The 25971-nt window shown below is 52.3% G+C and overlaps 3 protein-coding genes across 21 annotated transcripts in view; 1 reads left to right on the forward strand and 2 right to left on the reverse strand.

Annotated features, from left to right (window-relative positions):
• Window positions 1-6133, forward strand: part of PC (pyruvate carboxylase) — a 93078-nt gene extending 86945 nt beyond the window's left edge. For all 9 annotated transcript variants that reach the window (XM_024574023.3, XM_024574024.3, XM_024574022.3 and 6 more), the window contains 11 exons: window positions 1269-1413; window positions 1758-1847; window positions 1936-2157; window positions 2597-2753; window positions 3340-3580; window positions 3722-3971; window positions 4185-4429; window positions 4512-4691; window positions 4767-5015; window positions 5289-5429; window positions 5507-6133. In XM_024574023.3, the coding sequence (XP_024429791.2) occupies window positions 1269-1413; window positions 1758-1847; window positions 1936-2157; window positions 2597-2753; window positions 3340-3580; window positions 3722-3971; window positions 4185-4429; window positions 4512-4691; window positions 4767-5015; window positions 5289-5429; window positions 5507-5755 (2169 nt within the window). In that variant the 3' untranslated portion in view covers window positions 5756-6133. The remainder of the gene's footprint in view (window positions 1-1268; window positions 1414-1757; window positions 1848-1935; window positions 2158-2596; window positions 2754-3339; window positions 3581-3721; window positions 3972-4184; window positions 4430-4511; window positions 4692-4766; window positions 5016-5288; window positions 5430-5506) is intronic.
• Window positions 6134-7713: 1580 nt separating this feature from the next.
• Window positions 7714-10764, reverse strand: RCE1 (Ras converting CAAX endopeptidase 1). 5 transcript variants are annotated; one of them, XM_045183244.3, is made up of 8 exons: window positions 10547-10764; window positions 10306-10408; window positions 10128-10211; window positions 9794-9872; window positions 9146-9313; window positions 8963-9008; window positions 8632-8694; window positions 7714-8328 (listed from the first exon to the last, which is right to left on the reverse strand). In XM_045183244.3, the coding sequence occupies exons 1-8, from the start codon at window positions 10729-10731 to the stop codon at window positions 7977-7979; spliced, it is 1080 nt and encodes a 359-aa protein (XP_045039179.2). In that variant the 5' UTR covers window positions 10732-10764; the 3' UTR covers window positions 7714-7976. The 5 variants fall into 5 exon arrangements, with proteins under 5 accessions (XP_045039179.2, XP_024429799.2, XP_071077484.1 ...); XM_024574031.4 differs by having other exon boundaries at window positions 8963-9034; XM_071221383.1 differs by having other exon boundaries at window positions 8963-9034; window positions 10128-10207; window positions 10547-10746.
• Window positions 10765-10850: 86 nt separating this feature from the next.
• Window positions 10851-25971, reverse strand: part of TOP6BL (TOP6B like initiator of meiotic double strand breaks) — a 45465-nt gene continuing 30344 nt past the window's right edge. For 4 of the 7 annotated variants that reach the window (XM_053924396.2, XM_045183237.3, XM_053924399.2 and 1 more), the window contains 7 exons: window positions 23030-23169; window positions 22146-22256; window positions 21702-21788; window positions 20536-20634; window positions 12540-12618; window positions 11120-11307; window positions 10851-11018 (listed from right to left, as the gene is read on the reverse strand). In XM_053924396.2, coding sequence (XP_053780371.1) covers window positions 10959-11018; window positions 11120-11307; window positions 12540-12618; window positions 20536-20634; window positions 21702-21788; window positions 22146-22256; window positions 23030-23169 — 764 coding nt within the window. In that variant the 3' untranslated portion in view covers window positions 10851-10958. The remainder of the gene's footprint in view (window positions 11019-11119; window positions 11308-12539; window positions 12619-20535; window positions 20635-21701; window positions 21789-22145; window positions 22257-23029; window positions 23170-25971) is intronic. The other 3 variants (XM_053924395.2, XM_045183240.3, XM_053924398.2) reach the window with 3 other exon arrangements.

Below are 25971 nucleotides of genomic sequence, written 5' to 3' on the forward strand. Positions count from 1 at the left end.
CACCAGGGCCTCCAGGTGACAGGAGCCCTAGGCGGGCAGGTAGAGTCCCTCAGAGCAGCAAGGGTACAGCAGCCCATGCTAGACATGGAGCCTTTATTGAAGGTGCCCACAGAGATCATGAATGGGCAACACATGGAGACGCCTGCTCTGAAGTGACAGGCAGGGCTGCAGCCACGTGGTCACAGGCGCACACGCTAGAGTCCCAGCCAGCCACACAGCCTCACAGTCACTGGGCATTGCGAACAGCACTGGCTCGCAGGCCCCCTCGCAGCTTCTGGGTGGGGCTTGCCCTGTCCCAGCTTCACACCATCACCCGGCAGTTGAATGAGCAGAACTGAGGGCCCGTGTGCATGACACACAAGGACGCGGGCACCGCAGACAGCACCCGGCCCTCCAAGTGCTCCCAGGCATGGGACAGACGGAGCTGGGCAAAGGGCTGAGGCCTACTAGACAGGGGAGGGAGGGAGAGGGGGACAGAGAAGGCCTTGACCTCAAACTTCTAGGAAGAGCTCACCAGGCAGGTGCAAAGGTGTGAAAGCCCAGGGGAGTTTGGCATGGCCAGAGATGGCCATGGTAGAATTGCCTGGCTTCACCAGTGACATGGGAGGAGGGCAAGGTGAGGGTGACAGGTTGTAGGTTTGGTAACTGGATGGACTTGCACCCGCCAGCAGGCAGAGGAGGGCAGGGCCAGGAGAGCTGGTTCTGGGCTTGATGAGCTTGTGTGAGGAGCACACAGGAGAGATGCCCAGGAGGCATGTCCACTTCAGAGTCTTGGTTCTGGAACTGGAGGCCAAGGCTGAGGCCACCCAGGGAGAGCGTGCCACATGAGAGGCCCGGTGACAGCCCGAAAACTCCATCCTGCAGGGATGAAAGGAGCTCCCAGGGGTGACCAGTGAGGAGGAGGGAGCAAGATGTCTTGGGACTTTAGTGAGAATATCATTGTTGTGTGTTGGGGGGGTGGAGAGGGGCCTCCTTCAAGATGCCTGGCTGGGAGGGCTGGAGGGTGGCTGCTCTGAGCTGCTGCACTGTGGCAAGTGTGGGGGTGCTTGTTTTCAGATCTCTGAGGAGGAAGGAAGTGGGCTCAGGCCCCTGACAGCTTAGGGGACTGCAGAAGGTGACAGTGGTGGGGAGATGGGGAAATGCCACTCTAGAGGGAGCTTGGTATCCTGGGGGACTTAGGGAGCTGTGCTGGCGCGGGTGGCACCCTGTGTCTTCTGTCCCTGTCCATGCTGAATGGTGACACCTTCCCACCCATCTCTGTCCTGTAGACCAACATCCCCTTCCTGCAGAACGTGCTCAACAACCAGCAGTTCCTGGCAGGCACCGTGGACACCCAGTTCATCGACGAGAACCCAGAGCTGTTCCAGCTGCGGCCCGCACAGAACCGGGCCCAGAAGCTGCTGCACTACCTCGGTCCGGCCCCGACACGGCCCTCCTCTCCCCTCCCAGATGCCTTGCCCCTGGCCCCTACCCAGAGAGCTTCCTAGCACCCTGCCCTCAGTCTGGTTCTCCTCCTTTACTTTGCGTGCCCACCCTCCTTGCTCCTGATCTTAAGAGACCCCTCTTTTCTATTCACATGGCCTCAATAGGTCCCCACTGCCTGGACCCAGGAGGGCCTGGCTTTGGAGAGGACGGGCCAGCTGGAGCATTGCGGATCCTGGAGGAATGCCCCCTCCCCCAACCCCACCTACTCACACTGCTGCCCTGGATTCAGACCCCGCCCAGTCCACCCTGACCCACTGCCCACTCTCCTGCAGGACACGTCATGGTGAATGGCCCGACCACGCCAATCCCTGTCAAGGCCGACCCCAGCTCCTCAGACCCCATCGTCCCTGTGGTGCCCATAGGTGGGTGAGATCCATTCTACCAGCTCATGGGGAGGTGGAGGGGTGCCGCCTGTAGGACAGGTGCTAGCTAATGCGTGGTCTGCCCCAGGCCCACCCCCAGCGGGGTTCAGAGACATCCTGCTACAAGAGGGGCCCAAGGGCTTCGCCCGAGCTGTGCGGAACCACCAGGGGCTGCTGTTGATGGACACGACCTTCCGGGATGCCCACCAGTCACTGCTGGCCACTCGTGTTCGAACCCACGACCTCAAAAAGATTTCCCCCTATGTTGCCCGCAACTTCAACAAGCTCTTCAGCATAGAGAACTGGGGAGGTAGGCTGGAACAAGGGACAGTAGCTGGCAGAACTGGACACCCACAGTGTGGCCAGGGGAAGCTGTGGGCATGAACATGGAGGGAGCCGCTGGGAACTGAGTGAGGTGCAGCGTATGTTTGTTTGGCGCAGTAACCGGTGCCCACTCTGGCCAGGCCTGCTGCCCGGCACGGGGTCAAAGCTGAGACCCAGGCAGCTCAGGGCCAGAGGGCCGACGTTAATTCTAGCATAGAGAACTGGGTGGGGGCGGTCAAAGGAAGGACACCGGGCGCCCGCACCGCCCTGAGGTCACGGGATGAAAAAGCCTGTGAGGTTTTGTATGCAAACCTGAGGGACCCCGAAGCAGGGCCTGGTGTTAAGAGCCAGAGCCTCAGAGCCGCAGCGCGTGGTGGGGTCCCTGGGACACACGGGGCTGACCTGGCCTCTTGGTCCCTGTGCAGGAGCCACGTTTGATGTCGCAATGCGCTTCCTGTACGAGTGCCCTTGGCGGCGTCTGCAGGAGCTCCGGGAGCTCATCCCCAACATCCCGTTCCAGATGCTGCTGCGGGGGGCCAATGCCGTGGGCTACACCAACTACCCCGACAACGTGGTCTTCAAGTGAGCCTGGGGGCGGGTGGGCGCACACTGGCATGGCCCAGCAGGTGCCGCGTCACCCTGCAGTGGCCTCTGCTCCCCACAGGAGGTTCCGAACCACGCCTGCCCGTAGCTGTGCCCAGTAAGGGCTGCTGCCTGGGAATGTCAGGGAACGCAGGATGAGTCGGAGATCTAGATCATGGGACAGTGGGGGTCCTAAGAAGGGGGTGGCTGGTCCCAGGCCACGTGGTGTAGAGCTGGGGCTGGAACCTGGCTTCAGGATTCCTTGCTCCGTGCTCTCCCCCTCAGCCTGCCATTCCTTTGCAGAGCAGAGAATCCCCAGCTACTGCCTCTGACCCAGGCACAACCAGTGCGGGCAGCTCTGCTCTGTGCCGGATGCCTCGGGGGCAGCCCCGTCCAGCCCAAGCTGCCCGGAGGAGGAGGCCTTGTCCACACTGCGGTACCCACCCCTGCTCTGTGGATACCACGGCCCCAGCCAGGCCTGACCCTCGGACTCATTCCTCAGGGGCCACTGGTGGGCCAGCAGCCAGAGAAGGATGTGTGGGGTGAGCGGGGTGTGGCTAACCCCTGGGCTCTCCTACTCACTCAGGTTCTGTGAGGTGGCCAAGGAGAATGGCATGGATGTCTTCCGGGTCTTTGACTCTCTCAACTACCTGCCCAACTTGCTGCTGGGCATGGAGGCAGTGGGCAGTGCTGGCGGGGTGGTAGAGGCCGCCATCTCGTACACGGGCGACGTGTCCGACCCCAGCCGCACCAAGTACTCGTTGCAGTACTACATGGACTTGGCCGAAGAGCTGGTGCGAGCTGGCACCCACATCTTGTGTATCAAGGTGCCTGGACCCAGCCCCCCTCCAGCAGTCCCCCCACTTTCCCACTTCCCCTGCCTCCCTACATTGCCCCATCTCCCCCACCACACACAAATGTGCCCCCTTCTTACCATCTTATCCTCTCCTCTTCCCCTCTTCCCCCAGGACATGGCGGGGCTGCTGAAGCCAGTGGCCTGCACCATGCTGGTCAGCTCCCTGCGGGACCGCTTCCCTGACCTCCCGCTGCACATCCACACCCACGATACGTCAGGGGCAGGTGTGGCAGCCATGCTGGCCTGTGCTCAGGCTGGGGCTGATGTGGTGGATGTAGCATCTGATTCCATGTCCGGGATGACTTCACAGCCCAGCATGGGTGCCCTGGTGGCCTGTACCCGAGGGACTCCCCTGGACACAGGTAGGAACAGCAGCCACCCGTGGCCATTCCCCTCTCAAAACCACAGCGCCCCCCATGCCCCCGCCCCAGTACTGGACTCCAAATGCTCTTGCCTGGCCCTGCCTTCCACCACCCTGGTCTGAGGTGGGTGCTGAGCTGGCCTTGGGGTCCTCAGAGGAGCAGCTGGGAGCTCAGCACTTTTCCACCTCTCCCCTGCCCCTGGCCTCCCTGCAGGGGTCCCCCTGGAGCACGTGTTTGACTACAGTGAGTACTGGGAGGGGGCCCGGGGACTGTACGCAGCCTTTGACTGCACGGCCACCATGAAGTCTGGCAACTCGGATGTGTATGAGAATGAGATCCCAGGGGGCCAGTACACCAACCTGCACTTCCAGGCACACAGCATGGGGCTCGGCTCCAAGTTCAAGGAAGTCAAGAAGGCCTACGTGGAGGCCAATCAGATGCTAGGTGACCTCATCAAGGTGAGCCAAGCCGTGTCCTTACTTATGCTTCTGGGCCTCCGTAAGGTGCCTGGCACCCTAACCCAAGGGCCCGTCTCCTCAGGTGACACCCTCCTCCAAGATCGTGGGGGACCTGGCCCAGTTCATGGTGCAGAACAGGCTGAGCCGGGCAGAGGCTGAGGCCCAGGCAGAAGAGCTGTCCTTCCCCCGCTCTGTGGTGGAGTTTCTGCAGGGCTACATCGGCATCCCCCATGGGGGATTCCCTGAGCCCCTGCGCTCCAAGGTAGGGGAGACCCAGCCCAACGTGAGGTGGGATTGAGTGCAAGAATTAGGCCTGACCTTCTGCTCTGCTCCCCAGGTATTAAAGGACCTGCCAAGGATAGAAGGGCGGCCTGGAGCCTCCCTCCCTCCCCTGGACCTGCAGGCGCTGGAGAAGGAGCTGATGGAGCGGCACGGGGAGGAGGTGACCCCAGAGGACGTGCTCTCAGCAGCCATGTACCCTGATGTCTTCAGTAACTTCAAGGACTTCACTGCCACCTTTGGCCCCGTGGATAGCCTCAATACCCGCCTCTTCCTGCAGGGTCCCAAAATTGCAGAGGAATTCGAGGTCAGTGGCTCTAGCACCTATGCATACTCCCACCAAGGAACCCTGCCCCCCCACCCCTAAGGACCCCAGCACACCTAGAGTGCCAGACTGGCTTGGCTGGCACCAGGTCTCCAGAGCCATGGGTGCACAAAGTACCCTTGGGAGACCGGGAGTCTAGGCTTTTATTAGTAAGGAGCCGAGACCCAGGGTGGGGGGACTCACCTGGGACTGTGTAAGGCAGCTGCTGTCCCTGCACTTGCCCCTCCCGCTCGAGCTTCCGAGCCCTCCCTGCAGGTGGAGCTGGAGCGGGGCAAGACGCTGCACATCAAAGCCCTAGCCGTGAGTGACCTGAACTGGGCTGGCCAGAGGCAGGTCTTCTTCGAGCTCAATGGACAGCTGCGGTCCATTCTGGTCAAGGACACTCAGGCCATGAAGGTACAGCTCCCCCTGTCCCAGCTAGGTGGTGGGGACAGGCGGGGCCTGGTGTCTCATGTCCCCTTTGCCATCTGCAGGAGATGCACTTCCACCCCAAGGCCCTGAAGGATGTGAAGGGCCAGATCGGGGCACCCATGCCTGGGAAGGTGATAGACATCAAGGTGGCAGCAGGAGACAAGGTGGCCAAAGGTCAGCCTCTGTGTGTGCTCAGCGCCATGAAGATGGAGACTGTGGTGACCTCGCCCATAGACGGCACTGTCCGAAAGGTCCACGTGACCAGAGACATGACCCTGGAGGGTGATGACCTCATCCTGGAGATCGAGTGATGCGCCCGACTCACAGCCTGGCCGTCCCCACCCCCAGCCTTCTCCTGTGCTGTGCTGCCAGGGCCGGCCCTGGCCTGCCAGTGCCCCGAGGGCAGGAAGGCCTGGCCCCACAGCTCCTGCCCCAGCTGCTCAAGGCAGCAGGCAGTGCTCACAGTGGCCGTGCCCCTCCCCCGCCATCTGTCCTTCCCCTCCTGGTGGACAGTAGCTCACACATTCACCTCTTGCCAAATGAGGGTCCTACCCTCGCTGGAGACTACAGGTGGGCCTCAGATCCAGAGCAGGTTTGGGGGTCCTACCTTTGGGGATGGGGGGTGGGGCAGTAAACCTAAGCCCCAGGTCCTGAGACCTTTGGTTCAATAAAACTGACTTTCTCCGGCAGTCCACGGTGGGTCCTTTGCAACCCACCCCGCACCACTCAGAGGGGCAGAGCTGCCCCTGACTCCTCAGGCCAGTTGTCTTCCTCCTCGGAGGGTGGTGAGGATAGCAGTAGTGGCCTTGATTAAGCCACTATGAGTACCTACTGTATACACACCCCAAAAAGGATTAGCGAGTCATTACCAAGCTCCAAGGTGCAGTGGGTGGGGCAAGTGGGGCTGTTCTAAGCACTTTACGCCTATTAACGCCGGTCATCAACCTTCACCCATTGTAGGGACACAGATGGAGCCATAGGAAGGTTAAATAACTTGCAGAAGGACCCCACAGCCAGTAAGAGGCACAAAGGGCTCAAGCCTAGGTGATTGGTGGACTTGCCTCCCACCCATTCTTTCAGGACTGGATGCAAACCAGTTCTGAGGTTGGTGAGACCCTCAATGTAGGAACCTTCGGAAGGGAGGGCTTTGGTGCGAGGTGAGCACTGGACTGAGAGTCCCAGGGTCTAACCCTGCCCATCCCCCCCCACACCTGCTCTGAGGAGAACCCTCTCCTGAGTCCCAGTTCCCTCCCCTGCAGGATGAGACAGCCACCCTGCCTGTGTCACTGCACAGGGGAGGGGAGGGGAGTGAGGTGGTGGGGGGCAGTTCTTGAGCACAGACATGAGGAAGGGGTGTGGCAGAGCCCAGATACCAGGACCCCCAGGGGACCATCCCAGCCCCCCGCCAGCCCACGCTCTCAGGGTACCACAACTTAACCTTTGGCATGGGCCTGGGCCACCTTGGACTCCAGGATTCCAAAGACCCTCTGAATAGGCCTGTGCTCACCCTCTACCTCCCCAACAGCTGCTGCACAGAACTTTCTGGTAAGGCAGGTGTAGGTGTGTGACTGTCACGATGTCCTTTCAGATCCAGGTGAACGCAATTTAGTCACTGCCCACCTGGGGCACACCTGCTTCCTTCCCGAATCCTCAGGCAATGGGACTCAGAACACCCACCTTGAGTTTGGAATGGGGCCTGAAAACCATTCTAAACGAGAGGAAGAGCCAAGAACACCAGCAGGTTCTAAGAAAGAACCCAGAGGAACAGCACCGCTCAGTAAGGCTGCAGCCTTTGTTCTGGTCCCTCTGGGGACCAGACGAGCAGCACGGTGGGAGGTCCAAGGTGGAGCAAGCCAGAAAGGCGTCTAGTCCCAGGTGACTCTCAACTGGCTCTCCCGACATTTCGGATCTATTTCCTTTCATGGACTGTGAGGCTGGTGGACTTTGGAGAGCCTGGTGGAGGCTCCATAGTGGAACCCTCCCCTCTCTCAGGGGACACAGGTTGGAGGCTCTATCACAGGGGTCACACCCCAGGGCCCCACTTCCTGACGCTGGTAGGAAGTCACAGACCCCAGGTGAGTTGGGCCCACACGTAGCACCTGCAGTCCTAGGTCCTCCTGGGCTAGGACTTGGGCCTGGCTCAGGAAGAAGGGAGCTATAAGACCCAGGGCAGCCAAAGACCCCCATCCTGACCCTACTGCGGGGCACTGTCCTACCAGGCTCACTCCCAGGACCCCAATAGTCTAATTCCCAAAGGTCCAAGGCCCTGTTACCCAAGTTAAATCTCTTTAATATCCCAATACAAAGTCCTGATGCAAAAAGACAATGAGAAAACCCTGGGAGGTTGGGGGGAGGGATCTGTAAATTCTACCCCTAGCAGCTTTTCCGGGGCAGAGCAGCTCAGAGAAGCAGCAGTCCACAGTGAGGAGAGGGAGCACGCGGCTCCGGGGGCCTGCTCCTCACCCCCTCATTCGAGAGGGGCCGCACCTTTCTCTTGGTCCCTGGGATTCAACTAGCTCTGGCTTCAATCCCCTACAAAAATTCCTGAGATCTCGGGACCCCAGCCAGCTCCTCCCCTGCAGGACCCCTTGATGGGGAGAGGCTGAGGAGCCCGTGAGAGTTCGTAGGAGCGTGTACAGGGGCATGGGTCAGGAGCACAGCGGAGCCTCTGAGTCCCCTGCCCGCTCCAAAAGCACACAAAGTGGAAGACTGCCGTAGAGCTTGGGGTCCGTGAGGGGCTGGAGCAGAAGCAGGAAGAGTCCCACACCCAGGGCATAGCCTGCCAGCAGAGGCCGCCTCTGTGGATGCTCCAAGGCTGCACAGACAGCAGGAAAGCCCATGTAGTTGCAGAAGGAGTGGCAGAGAACTGGCCCAATCAGGTGTCCTGGGAAGGGAGACAGAGCAGCTCGTGGAGTAGCCCCACCACCTCCTCCGGCCCTGCTGGGGCTAATGACCCGCATCCCCTGGAACAGGAGATCAAAGCCCCACCTGCCCACCTACCCACACACCATGGCCTCTGCTTCCTTCCATCTGCCAGACCTCACCAGGCTGAGGGCCCTGGCTCAGCCTGTGTCAAGGACTGCAGTTAAAATTTTGTTGCTCCTAGAACAAACAGTTCTCCCATTCTCCCACCCCCTCCTGTAGGCCCCTGAGCCCTCAGGGCACCCGTGAGAGAATGAGAACCAACCTGTGCGGATGAAGAGGAAAGCAGTGTAGGCACCGAAGACAGCTGTGTAGGAGAACTGGAACGCTGGAGATGGGGAGGCCACGAGTGACCACACCTGCATGCCCTTCCTGTCCCCGCACTAGACACTTATCAGCCAGAGACACCCCCTCCCTCTGGGGGCAGTGGCTGCCTCCCCCAGCACCTAAGGCTGTCCTCTATGCCCCAACTCCTCATGGTCAGCGGCCCCTTCAATACTACAGCCCCCTTCCCAGCTCCTCCTCCGGAGTGGCCATTAGAGGCACCGTCATGCACCCTATCCCAGACTGCCCCAGGCACGCATGCTAGGACTCACCTGCAGACAAGAAGATGCTCCCCACACTGCTCTGGCGGAATCGAAGCTGCTCAAAAATGTGGTGAAAATGGGCTGAGGGGAAAGTGAGAAGCACGTCACATTGCTCCCAGCCCACCCTTGCCCCAAGCCCCATGCTCAGCCCTGTTAGGAACATCTCAGCAGCACCAAGCTGGACAGACTCACCAACTCCAAAGAAGAGCGGGCAGGTGAACACGGCAGGGCCCAGGCCCGTACACGGCGCTAACATGGGCAGCATGCAGGCCCGGAATACGAGCTCCTCTGTCAGGGGTGCAATCACCTGGTTCCGAAGCCAGCGCATGTCTGTGAGGCAGCGGGCCCAGGAGCGAGGGGCTAGGGAGGGGATTCAAGACAAGCAGTGAGTGGCTAGCTATTGAACAGAGAGACCACAGAGGCCCCAGGGGCCGCTCCCACAACCGTTTCCTGGCCAAACTCAGGTTAGGCTCTGGTACTCAGAACAGGTAAGAATCCAACTTTGTTTATCAACATGAGATGTCTCTAGAAGACTGAATGGGAAGGCATTAGTAGTTGAGGCAGGATATCTGGAAACATCCAATCTGCCCACCACCAGCTCTGGCTAGGAGAAGCCAAAGGTTCAGGGAAGCAGGGGAAATGCTCTCTAGTCCACACCACACCTAGGGGCCCTAGGCGTTCCCTGAACATCAGAAGCCAACTCTTAGAGGACACCGCTATACGTTCCCATGTTACTGATGAATAAAACACAAAGCATCTCACACCTCACGTTCAAGTCCCATCCCGACGCCCTGTCCTAGACTGCCTGCTTGCTTTTTTCCCTCAGCCCTAAAGACTCACCTAAGACCACCTTCAACCCATCTGCCAGGTCACAGGGGCAATCCATCGAGAGCTGCATCAGCGGGCCCAGAAAAAGGATCTGGAGACACAAAAACAACCGGAGCAATCAAATGAAAGGCTTAAACTATAATAATCCACTGCTTTTGCCCAGAGTCTCAAGCTTCTGCTGTCAGCCAGGATTTCCCGCCCATGCACACCCGAGGGCCTCGAGCCACCTCACAGTTCCCGTCTCCCATCAGGCAGAAACTGGACTCAATCAGGATAAGAAAAAAAAGGTCACAGAAAGGAGTGCCGTTCCAATAACAAAGCACAGAGGGTAAGGTAAAGGACTCACCATGGTCAGCAGCAGGGGCAGCAGTGCTGCTGGGAAAAATCCCTCCAGCCTGAAGCCCATCAGGGTGAGCAGGGATGTGCCTGGCTGAGCCACAGAAAAGGGGGCATCAGTCTTGTTCCCTCCACCGAAGACCCCTGAAATCTCTCCCCTGTTGCCCTCTGCCCCGCCTCCTTCGCACCTGGATGCCTGTGAGTTCCCTCCAGAGTAGCACGCAGAGGGGCGACAGACTGGACACCACCAGGACACTGGTGAAGCGCCGCTTGATGACAGCAGGGTGGTCCCTAGGGAGGGGGGTATTAAGTTCAGGGGTCCCACAGTCCCCTCCTGACAGCTCGGCCCCGCCCTTGGCTAGTCCGCGCTCCGCCCGCAGCCCCGCCTCCTGGAGGCGCAGGTTCCTGCCGCGCGCGCAGCCCCCGCACCTGGGCAGCTCGCTCTTCCAGACATAGAGGCTGCCCACGTAGGAGCAGGCGAGGCTGAGGCAGGAGAACACCGACACCCAGCAGCACAGCCCCGGGCCCGGACCTCCCAGAGCCGCCGTCTCAGGCTGCCGCTCCGGTCGTGACACCGACAGCAGACGCAACCCGTCCCCGCCCAGCGCCGCCATCGCGCCCGGACCCGCGGCGCGCACCAGTGACGCAATCCTGCCGCTTCTCCGTCGGCGCCCGCGGATCCCTCTGGTGACGTCATCCGGAGCCGCCGCAGGGGAGGGGCGGCCCCGCTCACGACAATGAAACAGAGCTGGCGCGCACTGAGCTGGTTTATTGAACAACAGACTACACATGGCCTCAGCCTCCGCGGGGCTGGTTTGGGCGCCTGGGGGGACGGGTTGGCTCAGGGGCCGGGACTCAGCCATTCCGAAAGGTTGGCGACCTCGTGCAGCCACAGCGCGTCCTGCGGAAGGAAACGGGGCCCGGGGTGAGGACGCCTCGGAAACGGTCGGGTCCCTGCCCTTCCCTGCGCAGCCCACCCCTGCGCAGCCCTCGCCTGGTCACCTCCGGGCCGCCCCCGGGGCCCGCCCTGCTTCCGCCAGGAGTCGGGGAGGCCGCGAGGGGCTCTGCGCGGCGCCGGGCAACCTCCGACGGACTCGGGCCCCCGGCAGAGTGGAAAGCCCGCGTTCCCTCCACGACCTGGCGAAGGCTGCCCTTCTTGAGCCTCTTGTTTTCTGCTTGTCCGCTGGTCCCTAGGAGAAAACAAGCGTATTCGTCCCACGGCCCGGTGCTAGAAAAGACCCCGGGGTAAACCTGGGAGAAAGGCAGGAGCTGGGGCCCGGCTCTGTCGGCTGTCCCACCTCAGAACCCTCCTCAGGTCCCGTCCAGATCAAAGGCCGGCAGCCCCGGGCTGCAGGTTCAGGCAGGGGCTGCAGTATGGCATCAGGGTCTCTCCATCCCACCTCAGCTAAACCCGGGAAGGGGCAACCGGGATGTTACCAAGCCTTCACGTGGCGTGCGCACCCACTTGGTCACCGTCTGCACGGATTCTTCGTGGAGTTTGCGCTAAGCGGCTCGTCCCTCCCTGCCAAGCTCGGATCCCCCGCCCGAAAGCGGCTTCACCTCTCCCATTGCTGATCACGCTGCATGGGGCAGTGCCTACAGATGCCTTACTATTAATTGATTCTCGAATCTAAAGCACAGTTTTGTCCCACAGTGCATCCCCCGCTAGTCTGGCTCTTTTAGGGACAGTCTGGAGCCAGGCTGCCTGGGTTTGGATTCTGGTTCTGCCATTTACTAGCTGTGTTGCCTCCAGAATGTTTGACATCTGTGGGCCTCAGGTGCCTCGTCTGTGAAATGAGAAAATAATGGTACCTATACCTCATACGATTATTTTGAGAATTAAGACCACTGATACATTTTTTAAAGTTCAGAATAGCGCCTGGCACCTGCACCACGCAGGTTCAGGCACCAGTGGCTGTGGTTATTTCCAGCCATGCGCACTAGACCGCCCTGCCACTGCTGGCCCGCATGCTGCTCAAGTATTGGGGGTGGGGCGAAGAAAGACTTCAGTATAATCACCAGCACACCACACACGCTGACACCTCAAGGTTGAGGTGGTGTCTGCACCCTGGAACAACCTCCAGAAGCAGCCTCCAGAGCCCCAGATTAGCCACCAAAACTAGGGAGAGCTGTGGTATCAGTACTAACGAGAAAAGACAGGAAAGAACAAATTGGATTCAGGGCCCCACTCCCAGCATGCACATCTACTCGTAACTGCACAGACTAAGATTTCAGTCCCGTCACACCAGCTTTTGAGGTGGAACGTCTGCTGCTGCCCCAGAACACCCACAGTGGTGGTGAGAGCCAACTACAGTCCAGAAGGACCCTGCTGGGGTGAAAGGTGCAGTTTGGAAGCCTTGAAGTCATGTTTTTTTACTTCCCAGCTTCGATCCAGAGCTCACCTGAAAAGCTGAAACCTTACCTACGAGGAGCTCCAGGCCACTGTTCTCGGGCGCATCCTCTGTTCTGTCCTCTGTGTCATTTTTGTCTGGGAGCAGTTGCTTAAAAAATCAGAAGTCCTAAGTTAGTTCTGCAGAAGCACGAATGAGTCCCAGTGAGATGAATGTGCCCGGTGGCTTTGCTCACTGCGCGGGGCTGTCCACCCTCACCTGCCACCCCACTCTTACTTTTTCCTGGCTCATTCGAATCCTTCTGCCCAGCCACCAACCTTCAAGACTGACTTCTGCTAGAGCTTTGCAGCTCACTCCAGCATGTCCTTCCTCCTCTGAGCTCTGGTCACTCACCTACTGTCTGCCCCATTCCTCAGGCTCTGCGCATGCGCTGCATGCCTCTGTGGATGTCCATTCTGTTCTTATCATAGATTCCTTGAAAGGGAAGGTTCATCACGGCTACGTCTCATTACATCTAGCACAGTTCCTTGTACAGGGTAAATACTCAACAAATGACTGAGCACAGGGCCCGTTTTGTGGTCCTCACTAGCCTTTCAAAGTCCTGCCGCACTTGGTTCCACTTGGACAGAGAAACAAAGGTATTAAGATCAGAACCCAATCCTCCTAGCTCCTTGTTTTCAAGAATACAGGTGTATAAAAATAGATATCCTCTTCATCGAAGTTAAAAACTTTTGTGCTTCAAAGGACACTATAAAGAAAGTGCAAAGTCAACACAATGGGGAAAAAGCACTTGCAAACCATATGTGATAAGGGAGTTGTATCCAGAATAGAGAACTCTCATAACTCAACAATAAAATAAATAATCCAATTAAAATTGGGTTGACAAATTGGAGGTGAATAGACATTTCTCCAAAGAGATACGAATGCCTGATAAGCACATGAAAGACTATCGACGTTGTTGGAGAAGCGCAAGTCAAAACCACTACTAGACCGTACGTAACACCCACTGTGATGGCAACAATAACCGACAGTAAGAGTGCTGGTGAGGGCGTGGAAAAACCAACATTTAAACAGTATCGGTGGGAAAGTAAAATGGTGGAACCAGTTTGGAAAACGGTTTGGAAGTTCCTCAACAAGCTAAATACAGAGTTGCCACGGGACCAACCCAGCGATTCTACTCCTAGATATGTACCCAGGAGAGTTACAGACCTGCGCACATGGAAAAGTTCATAGCAGCATTATTCACAACAGCCAAACCGTGGGAATAACACACATGTCCATCAACTGATGAATGGAGCAATAAAACGTGCTTCTCCTTGGTTTCACTCTCCATGGTCTCAGTTACCCACAGGCAACCGTGGTCCAAAGATATTCATGAAAAGTTCGAGAAGTAAGCAAGTCACAAGTTTTAAACTGAGCACCATTGTGAGTAGTATGCCGTCCCGCTCCATCCCACTTGGGACATGGATCCCCCCTTGTCCAGCGTATCCACCCTGTATACGCTACCAGTCTCTCAGTCACTTAGTAGCCCGCCTAGGCTACCAGGTTAACTGTCGCCGTATCACAGTGCTTGCGTCCAGGTAACCCTTATTTTACGTGAGTACACAGGTTAATTCGTTTAAGTGAAAAGGCATGCAAGCACGGGGACAGGTGTAGCATGCATAGGGTTCGGTGCCATTCCTGGTTTCGGGCACCCACTGGAGTTTCGGGATGTTTCCCCTGTGGACAGAGGCAGACTACTGTATACACGGCGTACGATGAAGTATTATCTGCTGCAACAAGGAATGAAGTGCTGGTACATGTTATGGATGAACCGCAAAAACATCATGGTAAGTGAAAGAAGCCAGACACAAAAGGCCCTTATTGTATGATTCCACTTATATAAACACCCAGTTTGGCGAATCCATAGAGAATGGAAAGTAGATTTGCGGTTGCCAGGGAGTGGGAGGTAGAATTGTGACTGACTGCAAATTAGGTACAGGGGTTGTTTTTGGCATGATGAAGATGTTCTTGAATTTAGTGGTAAATATACTTAAAACCACTGAATTGCACAATTTAAAATGGTAAATTTTGTGGCGCATGACTTATAACTGAATAAAAGTAGATATTCTACCATATATTGTTTACTAAAGTAAGTTACAATTTCTAAGTAATTACATTCCAAGGAACTTAGAAGGGGTAAAAAATGGCCCTAAAGGTGTGAAAAAAGAAAAAGTATTAGGAACGTTTCCAAACACTTTTTTCTTCTTTGAGAAAGCTAACCCTCTTACTTTACTCTAGCCTGGAAAATCTCGTGTAACAAACTTCCTATCTTGATATTGGGCTCACCAAGGAAATACCCACATTCAGAGAGAAAGCTCTGGGCCCCAGGGCAGCCTGGCGCACCCTTCATCATCAGGCCCCCGAATGAGACAGACCTATGCATCCCGGGACTACACCTCCTTGGATGTAGCACTGCATGAGACATTCAGTTCTGGGCTCCCCTCCACCCCCACCCCGGGGATAACAATGTTTTTCCTTAGAAAGCTGCCTCCCTGTTATTGCTCCTGCTTATTCTTTAAGTTTTCAGTACCTACGTACACCTGTGACAAGAAGCCCTGGAGTACTATCCTGTCTGCTGCTTCATGGCCCACTGTCCGCTGTCCCAACGCCCAGCTGTAACCTTTCCCTGCATGTATTCTGTAAAACCCTAAAACAATTCTCTCATTTCTTCCATTCTCCATAAGCCATTAATAGCCATCGGTGAAGTTATTCTATGTTACTCTAGAGGTCAGCTCTACTTCACCTGTTTAGAGATGGAAACTGAGGGACTGGTTGGTCCAGACGTAAAAGAATTTAACAAGTTATCCTTGACCTTGTAATTTCCAGATGGAGCCACTGGGTGTCACTCTTGTGCCACTAACAAGTTACCACTAAAGAGCCATTGTCAGGGAAACCGCATGATCTTGAGTGGAGAAGCTTGGGTTCTACTCAGTGCCTCTGATTACCTGCCTTCCCTGGGCTCCTGACCCAATCCTCCACCCTAACAGTGTTACTGGGCTTCAGAGCAAGGAGTCCTCAGCACAAATCCTAGCCTTGCCACTTACTGACTGGGATTCTGGCAAATCAGGAAAGTTCTCTAACCAGTTTCTTCGTCCATAGAATTGAAAAACTACAACCTACCTCACAGGATCTTCGTGGAGATTAAAGTGGAAGCCTTGGCACAAATTAGTGACCCTCAGGGTTATTAGCCAACTGGCGAGTAAAATGGACTACGAATCGCCCTGAGTCATCACTGTAGCAACAGAATGGGGCAAAAGCAGTCGGATCATTTCCTTTTGAGATCTCACTAGGATGTCAGAGAGGCGCAAGCAAAAGGGAGTCACAACCTGAAACACTTCTAGATCCTGCCCACAAAGCCCAGGTCCTATGATAACAGCACACACCTTAGCCTAAACCTACCCCTAGAAATTTGAAGAAGTGGATGGCTATGGTGAATTGAATAGAGACCCACCAAGAGATATCTCCAAATCTTAACTCCCAGAACCTGTGAACATGACCTAATTTAGAGAAGAGGTCTTTGCAGATGGAATTAAGAACCTCAAGATAAGACCGTCGTGCATTCAGAGCGGGCCCCAAATCCAACGACTGGCGTCCTTACTGCAGAGAAAAGCGGTGAATCTGAGAGGCAAAGGGGAAAGGGCATGTGAAGATGGAGGCAGAGAACTGGAGCACCCAGAGCCCACAGAAATGAGAAGGAGTAATGAGTCATTCTCCCCAGAGCCTTTGGAGGGAGCATGGCCTGGCTAACACCCTGGTTTCAGATCTCTGGGCTCCAGAACTGAGACGATACATTTCTGTTGTTTTAAAGCCACCAAGTTGATGGCACTTTGTCACAGCGTCCACAGGAAACTGATACAATGGGCATTTGTTTTTATTTGCTCAAGTTGTGGGCAGCAGCTTTCCAAGTTGGACAGAAACCAGTAACAGCATTCACACAGCCCTAGAAAAAGGTGTAGTAAGGGAGCATTTCCAGGGCTTTCCCTGCCGTCTTCTGCCTTTCTAGTTACAGAGCAGAGGGCGGGAAGTAGATGAGATGCTGTGACCCTTGCGAGCCTGGGCACTTCCACTTCCCCGTCCAATCAGGCAAGCAGAAGCAGGAGAGGGAGAGAAGGGCAGAAGCGCTAAAGGTCCTGCCATTCTGTTAGAAACAGTGCCTGTAATTTTTACAAGTCTGAGATGTGACTTGCACATATACAATAAACCACGTGTATATAAATGTGTAATTTGATGTTTTGACAAATGCACATACTTGCGAAACCATCACCACAATCAAGATAGTGAGCATACCCATTGCTCTCAGAAGTTTCCTCTGGCCGTAAAAACAGCCCTCCAACACCTACCCCTCCCAGCCTCCCGCAAGCACTGCTCTGGAACTACTGCTTGGTTGGCATTTTATAAAATTTTACATCAATGCAATCACGGTATGTACTCTTGTATTTCCAGGTTTTTAAAAAATTCGGCAGAGATCGATCCACACTGTGTTGTGTCTCAGGAGCCTGTTTCCTTCACAGGGGAGCAGCAGCCCCCTGAATGGATACACCACGCTCGTCCGCCCATTCGCCTGTGGACGCTGGGTTGTTTCCAGGTTTTGGCAGCGATGCGGTGAACATTTGTGTAAAAGTCTTTGTGTGGACATATGCTTTCATTTCTCGGGCAAATACCTAGGAGAATGGCTGGGTTGGATGATGAGTGTGTACTGAACTTTTTAAGAAACTGCCCAACAGCTCTCCGGAGTGGTCGCGCCTGTTCCCTCCTACAAAGAGGGCACAGGAGTTCCAGTTCCTCCGCCTTCTCGCCAACTCCCTGTGGTCAGTTTTTTCACTCCAAGCAGCTGGGAAGCTGCTTGTGGTTTTGATTTGCATTTCCCTTAATGACTAATGATGTTGAACATCTTTCTTATATGTTTATTTGCTGTTTTTGTCTCTTTTGTGAAATGTGTGTTCAAATCTTTTGCCCATTTATAAATTGGGTGGTTTTCTTACTGAGTTTTTAGAGTTTGTAAATATTTTGAATATTTATATGCAGTAATGTTTTGAACTAAAATTCAATTTCTTTAATAGACATAATGCTACTGGGTATGTAGAGCTATTCCTTCTTGAGTGAACTTTGATAATTTATCTTTCAAAGAATTTGCCCATTTAATCTACGTTATCAAATTTACATCAGTAATGCTGTTCATAACGTTCCCTGATAATTCTTTTACCATCTGATGCCACTTCTCTAAGTTCTGGTGGTGACGATCTGTGCCTTCCCTCTTTTTATCCTGATTAGTCTGGCCCAATGTTTATCAATCTTCTCAATGAACAACCTGTAAGTTTCATTGATTTTTCTCTATCATTTTTCTGTTTTCTATTTTCACTGACTTCCACTCAGATCTTTATTTCATTTCTTTTAACTTGTGTTTAATTTGCTCTTCTCGTTCTAGTTTAAGTTGGAAGCTGAGGTCATGGATTTGAGACCTTTTTCTTTTCAAACATAGGTATTTTCCACTCTAAGTGCTGCATCAGCTCCATCGCACACATTTTAATTTGCATTTTTATTTTAATGAAACTAAAGTATTTTCTAATTTCCTTTTTGATTTTATGTTTGACCCATGGATTGTTTATGTGTCATTTAGCTTCCAAATATTTGGAATTTTCTAGGTGTCTTTGTTACTGATTTAATTCTATTGTGCTCAAAAGAGATTTTATATGACTTGGATGCTTAAAAATTTATTGAGATAGATTTCCTGGATCGGAATATGGTCTGCTTTGCTAAGTGTCTCCTGTGCACTTGAAGAAAGATGTATGCTCTGCCTGGGTTGGGCAGAATGCTTTATAAATATCAGGTCAAGTTAATTCATGATGTTAATTCAAAACTTCTATAGACGTACTGATTTTCTGTCTATTATTCTATCAGTTATTGAGGGATATGCTGAAATCTCCAAACACAATTGTGGACTTGTCTGTTTTTCCTTACAGTTCTATTAGTTTTGCTTCACGTATTTGAAAGCTCTCTAAAAAGTTTCCGGAAGGTGCAGGGCTACTGTCTTCACTGTATTTTACTCACTGCATGGTGCTCGTCATCGTAGCGTGGCCCTCTGCAGCCCTGGAAACATTCTTGCTCTGAGGGCTGCTTTGCCTGGTGGCGTTATAGCCTCTCCAGCGTTCTTTCTTGCCATCTCTTCAGTGTAAGCGTGGAATACCCTTTCCCATCCTTTTACTTTTAATCTATTTCTGTCTTTATATTTAAAGTGAGATTCTAGTAGGCAGCATAGAGTTAGCTCTTGCTTCTTTATTCAACCTAACAGTTTCTGCCTTTAATTGGGTTGTTTAGACCATTTACATTTAATATGATAATTGACATGGCTGAATTTAAATATATCGTCTTGCTAATTGTTTTTTATGTCTCATTTGTCCTTTGTTCCCTTTTTTTCATCTTTTTCTGCCTTATTTTTTTTTTAAAAAGACAATTTTTTAGAGTAGTTTTAAGTTCATAGCAAATTGAGCAGAAGGTACAGAGATTTCCCATATACCTGCTCCCCCCACACACGCACAGCCCTTCACATCACCAATGTCCCCCACCAGAGCGGCTCCTTTGCTCCAAGCGATGAACCACACTGACACGTCATCACCCCAAGTTCATCGTGTACCGTAGGGCTCAGCCTTGGTGCTACACATGGTATGAGTTTGGACAGATGTATAAGGACATGTACCCACCATCATAGAACACTTTCATACAGAACACCTTCGATGCCCTAAAAGTCCTCCGTGCTCCACCTACTCATTCCTCCTTCTCCTCCAACCCCTGGCAACCACTGATCTTTCTACTGTCTCCATAGATTTGCCTTTCCTCTCTGTGTAAGCCCTGTGTAAGCTCTTCATATTTTCACCTCTAGTCCTTCTGGATGGTTCTTTACCCAGAGAGTTTCTTCACATGAATGAGCTGATCAGTACTCAACTGAATACCAGAGAAGGAGCCTCTGCAGATCCCCAGAATTCTCTCTGTTCTCTGGTACTCTACCCTGAGAACTCCAGCTGCTCTGGCATCCTTGGATTCCCAGCTTCATCTTTTCAACTCAGGGAGCCCACCAGACGTCACCTGGATTCCCGCTCCCTGCTCCCTGGCCCCTGCCCCTTGTCTAGGCAGTGTGCTAGGGCAATCACAGGGCTCCCTGCCTCTGTTTTCCATCTCTCAGGAATGGCTAGCCCACTCGTCATCTGATACCCAGGGTCTTGAGGACCATGGTTTCAATGTGTCCAGATTTTTGTTATTTCAGGCAGAAAGGTAAATTCTGTCCCTGTTACTCCATCTTGGCCAGAAACCGCCATATAATAATTTCACTCTTGATCTTTTTTATTTACTCATCTTACACTTTAGTTACAGAAAATTCAATCCTACTGATTAGAGCCAAGAGAATCAGAAAAATGGGCCTGGGTGGGAACACTACTACCAGCTACACCTAGAACTGAGGTACAGACTTTCCCAGGTACAATTTCTCTCCACTATTAGAGGAGCCTATCACAAAACCAGATGACCTTCTTGGGGGTAGAGACCCCAATTCAACTCTCTATCTCCAGCACCCAAAAAGGTGACTAGATAAAAGTATGGGTTTGATTAGGCAAGACTAAACATGAAAATTCTATCACATCGTCACCGTCGTAAGAACAGCTATGTGCTTAGCGGGCTGCATACTTGCAATTTTACTCAGTTCTCACGATCACTTCAGGCATGCTTCAGAATACTGACGAAGAAACTGGGGCTAAGAAAGGTTAACTAGCTTCCATAATGATACCACGCAACCGGTTAGTGGCAGAAACAGAAATCAAACAGCATCTAACAGTGTTTCTCATCTCTGTGTAATGCCGTGTGCTAGAAAGTTTTTCTAAACCAAGGCTTCCTTGCTGAAAGGCTAACCTGAGACCTGCAGTCTACAGCACCCGCCCCTCCCCACCCAGTCTTCAGGACTCCTGTACATTGGCATGAAACATTTCCACCAAAGTGCTTTTACAATTTATTTTACAAAGTATTTTACTTTACAATTACCTGCTTCACCTCACATGAGCAGTGGTGAGGAGCTCGGTGCTGAGTGATCTCATGAAAGGATCCGTGTAGTTTGGTCCCAAGCTCCTGCGTGTCAGCCGCCTAAAATGGGCCGGAGACAGGGTGTGCTGAGTGCAGTGGCAGCGACCAAGGCAGAATGCCCCCAGGGAGTTTACAGTGAAGGAGGACCAGGCAAATGCGAGGACAAACCACTGACACCACTCGTGTCACGTCAGAGGTTTCTGTCCGTTCCTGTGGGCGCAGGAGGAGTGGAAAGAAGGCCCGAGAAGCCTGGCATTAATCTGGTAGCAGTGGCTCCTATGTTTCTTCCAATTCCTGTCACCTAAGCAAGATCTATCAGGTCTTTGTTCTCCTCTCTCTATAGCAGAAAAATATCCCAGAGACCCATCTGCTTGTGCGGGGTCATGTAAAGGGCTCTCCTCTGAAACGAGTTCCAAGAGAACAGACGTTTCACTGAAGGACGAAGGTTGATATGGGAACTTTTCCTCAGTGAAGTCTTTTAGGGGGAAGAGGAACAAAGTAATACGGTTTGCACACCTAAGGAATGGGTAACAGCCTATACTTTTTAGTATAAAATTGTAGGGTACCAGAGTCAAAGGGGACCAGAATAATTACCTAGTGCAACATACGAGTTTTCCAGATGAGAAAACAGAAGCCCAAAAGAAGTGAACAACCCAAGATCTCACAGCTGGCCAGTCCCCCAGGATGACCCCAGAACCGCCGACACGCTGCTCTCCCCGCCCTGCACTAGCCACGTGGCCCAGAAAGCTGAAGCTGTGATAAAACGCACTCGGTTATAAAGATGTGACATTCTTTGACCCAGCAGCTCCACTTACAGAAATTTATTTTAGGAAATAATTCAAAAGAAGCAAGACATCTGAAGTTACAAGCAATAAGACACTAGTTTTTAAAAACACTTTAAGCTTTGGAATTTGAAAGTAGAGCGATAAAGTTTACACATTATTTAAAATGTTATGTGTACACTGTCTTCTCAAGGAAAAAAGTTTAAAAAATGAAGCTGCAGCTATGGAATTAATGTGTTACCCCACTGATAACACCAAACGGTCGGCGCGCATCCCTGAGTGAAAGGACACAAGCGAACGTCCGTGAGACCGGCGGTGCGCTGGGCTCTTGCGCGTAGCCCTCACCCTCACAGCCGCTCGCCGGGGCGCTGTTATGGTTCCCGACTTGTAGCTGAAGCTCAGGAAGTTAAGTGCAGGCCTAAATCCACACAGCTAGGAAGTAAATAAGCCAAGATTTGACCTTGGACCTCTGACTCCCAAACTCATCATGTGTCATTCCATACTGGCTGACGGCTGCTCAGTTATTTCAGTCACCAGTAGGCGATCGAACATTCTTCAACAAGGAACTGGGAGTCACTGATCTAATCCTAGCTCTGTGACCTAAAGGAAGTACAAATTTTAAATGGCTTGTTTTCTCATTTATAAAATAGTATACACACCACTATCTGTTCACCAAATATTCTTAAAACTCCACAGGTCCGGTACTATATAGGCTCACAATAGGATCTAATTCAATTACCGCCCGAAAGCACCGCACGCGTTACTAAGAAAGGCAGAAGGTCCGCTAACCTGAAGGGCCTGGAGGCAGATCTTTCGGAAGCTGCGGCTGGTGCTGCCGGTCACGATACTCAGGATGGAGCTCACAGCCACTGCGAGTGAGGTCTGCAGTTTCTGGTAAGCCTGGGCACAGGTAAGGGAGAGACCGCAGTGTATAATAACCCCAAGCTGCTGGCTCGGAGAGTCCCAAAGGGAGCAAAGATTTCAGTCAGAGCAAGATTTCCACAATGCTCCCCTCCATCCACAATAGTCCCGGGGTCATGACAGGCAAAGGCACGTCGGGACTGAAACGAGTAAAAAGGTGTTTTCCCCTCCGTTCACAGGGACGACTCACTGACAGACACGGCAGAACATAAGTCAGTAAGACACTGGACTAGAAGACAGATACGCTTACGATTTTAAAAGCTTTAAGCTGTGGTCTCTTATTGTGAGTGTTTTCCTGAAAAGGGGACCATACGGAGTAAGAAATGTGTTACCAAAAGGACACAGGATGAGGGAATTCAGAAAATCAGGGAAGAAGAGGAAGGTGTTGTAAGGGCTGTGACACGCAGTAGGATGTAACATTCGGTGAAGCGGTGTTCCAGAAGTATGTGTGGGAAAGGGACAGGTAAGGAAGAGGTGCGTTATGAGTCATTTTTCTCTACGATTTTATTCCTATTTAGTCAAACTCACCTACTGGGAGGTAAAACTAAGCAAGCTGGTTACAGTGACCCATCTAAGTTAAACCCTGAGTTCCGGGGCCAGCTGCAGTGTACAAGAGCAATCCAGGGGAGAAGAGAGAAAAGGAGAGGCATTAGGAAGGACAGGGTCTTGGACCCTGCCTGCCCAAGCCATATATTCTAGCTACCTTTTTCGTACAGACAGCAGGAGAAGTACAATTGTGAATTTCTTATTACCTTGGCAGCTTGGTGATGCTGCTCCAGGGCCTGGTCCACGGCAAGCTGGATGGATTCTTGCACCAGGCCGCGGCTCTTCCTGAGGACAGCACTGAGGTGAGCTGCGAGCAAAGCGTGGGCCCCTAAAGGGAGAGGGAGCGCTGGTAGCCCTGAGTGAGCACAGCCACTTCCAAGCTGCTGTTCCTGCGCTGCTTTACTCCTGCCTATCCAAGGACTACTTTCTTAAGACAAAAACAGGAAAAACTCCAGCACCTTACAAACTCACCCAATTCCCACTTACAAATGAAAGAAAGCTCAGGAAAACTGAAGTGAAGATGACATTAATTTTGAAGAAACAAATGCAGGGTCCTGTTCAATTCAAAAGAAATGTAAATATGTGCCGCATACTATAAACAAAGGGACGGGTGACTCCCAAAGGAGGGATGACGCCTCCCGCAGCGCGTTTTCCCTACCTCGCCTGTCTGAGCACCCTGCCGCTGTGAGCCACTATTACTGACGGCGCGCCCGTCCTTCCAGATAGGCTGCGGTACAGAAAAAGGCGAAACCCACAAACATGACTCTGAAGACTGCTGTTTTCAGTTCTTTTTAAATGGGAGACTATCTCTGATAAAGTAACCGTAGGCACCGCCACTCAGCATCATCCAGAAAAGCTAACGTGGGAGAGTGATCAGTGACATATGTCATCAACAACAGCTAGCAGGGATGATCCTGATGCAACCCAGGACGACGACAAATTCACCTACAGGGCACGTGGAGAAAATGCTTCCAGGTTAATCTTTCTTTTTTCAGTGTTTTCTACCCTCCCCAGGGCAGTCTGTGCAAAGGAACCACGGCCAAGCCGCTGACGGCTGGCCGGCTTTTCTCAGGGTGGCTTTTCTCAGGGTGGCGTCCCAGTGCAAGGCGGGTGAGGCACCAGGACGCTCTGTGGAAAGGAAAGGTGACGAGCAGTCTGCTCAAAGGGGGTCTGGGACTGGAGTTCGGAGAACACAGATGCCAGGGGCGATTCTACCACCAACTAGTGGTGACAAAGGTACTTCGCTTTTCTCACTTCGATACAAAAAATGGCTTTATATCACCTGCTCTTATGGGTGTTTTGTACCGATACACTGGGATAACATACGTGAAGTGTTTTGAAGTGCACACTGCAACATTCAAGGGAAAATACTGCGACTGCCATGACATCATCTGGATTGCTATTTTCTACAGTCTGGTCCTAAGAATAGCCTCAAGAAATCAGTTAGAACCATTTTAAAAGCAGGCATTTAATTAAAAAGCTACAAGTGCGTTCCCAAAACTGCAGATACCACCAGATGCCTTTAATGCTATGGCAAAATAATGAGTTAATCATAGCAAAGTTACCATGACAGGGTGGGCAGAAGGCCAACTGAGTGGTTTTTTTAAGACACATGGGAGCAGACTGTAGTTCTACACAATCTGTTTCCTAAAAGGAGCTCTGGAGAAAGCTTTCAAGGATATGAGAAAGAAGAGGGGACAAGAAGGTACAATTACTATATCTATATCCATATATCTACATCTACCTACCCTCAGAGTACACCTTCAAAGCTTAGTCTTAAACTACCAGATGTGAAAGGAAATTTTTAAAAATACTATTAAAAATTTTTTTATCCTCCCCTAAGGACATTTTTTTCATTGCTTTTATTTATTTTTAAAAGATTTTATTTATTTATTTTTAGGCAGGGGAAGGGAGGGAGAAAGAAAGGGAGAGAAACATCAATGTGTGGTTGCCTCTCACATGCCCCCTACTGGGGACCCGGACTGCAACCCAGGCATGTGCCCTGACTGGGAATTGAACCAGTGACCCTTTGGTTCGCAGGCCAGTGCTCCGTCCACTGAGCCACACCAGCCAGGTTTTTTATTGCTTTTAGAGAAAGAGGAAGGGGGAGAGAAACATTGATATGAAAGAGAAGCACCAGTTGGTTGCCCCCTGCATGTGCCTGGACCAGGGATTGAATGCTTTGAGATCAGAGATCGAACCCGTAACCTAGGTGTGTGCCCTGACCAGGAATCAAATCCACAACCCTTTGGTTACCGGACGATGCTCCAACCAATTGAGCCACCCCGGCCAGAGCAAAAGATACTATTTTTTTATTAATGCATGAATGTATTTTTACTTAATCCCATACTGAATGCTGCCTGAGATGCTGCAGGCCTTTAGAGTCGAGCTGAACAGAGGTGTTTACACTATCTCAGCATGACAGGAACGGCAGGTACTCTGGTTTCTGAGGGATCTGAGCTCGTAAGGGATGTCCAGCAGGGTGCAGAACGTGGTATCAAACTCTATGTCGTCATGAGAAGACCGAATACGGGTTCCTGTCAGCAGACCTCAACCAAGAAAAAGCCCAAAGATCACAGATTTTGAGTCTTTAGACTCGGAAGGGCCTTTGATAACACCCAGTCTGACAACCTTATGTTAAATACAGGGTGGGGCAAAAGTAGGTTTACAGTTATTCGTATGGAAAATAATACAATACTTAATAAGTAATAATACAATAAACTATGTTTGGTGTTCTCACAACTGCAAATCTGCTTTTGCCCCACCCACTATATGAAAGAGAGGATCAGGTGATTTATGTGACTTACTTACAAAAATCATTGAAGAATTTGGTTGCAGAACTAAAATCAAACTTAGATCTCTTGATTCTACCCTGAATGCTTTCCACAACACTAAACTGCTCCTCTTATCAGCCTCTCCCAGGGGAGCACAGGCCAGCTAACAAGCCTAGGCATCTTCACCTTTGACTCCCTTGCTGGAAGCCTCTTTAGTTCAGGTCCCCTCTATGTCCCTGTCCCAGGGCCTTAATGAATGGAACAGTGGGGCACCAATAACACCAGCTCCTCAAATAAAGAGTTGCAAGCCAGAGCCCAGGAAAGCAGTGCTTCTCTCCTAAAGAACTGACACATGTTGGGGAAAGATAGGAGGG

This window comes from Desmodus rotundus, chromosome 5, assembly GCF_022682495.2.
Source record: "Desmodus rotundus isolate HL8 chromosome 5, HLdesRot8A.1, whole genome shotgun sequence".
NCBI classification, from domain to species: domain Eukaryota; kingdom Metazoa; phylum Chordata; class Mammalia; order Chiroptera; family Phyllostomidae; genus Desmodus; species Desmodus rotundus.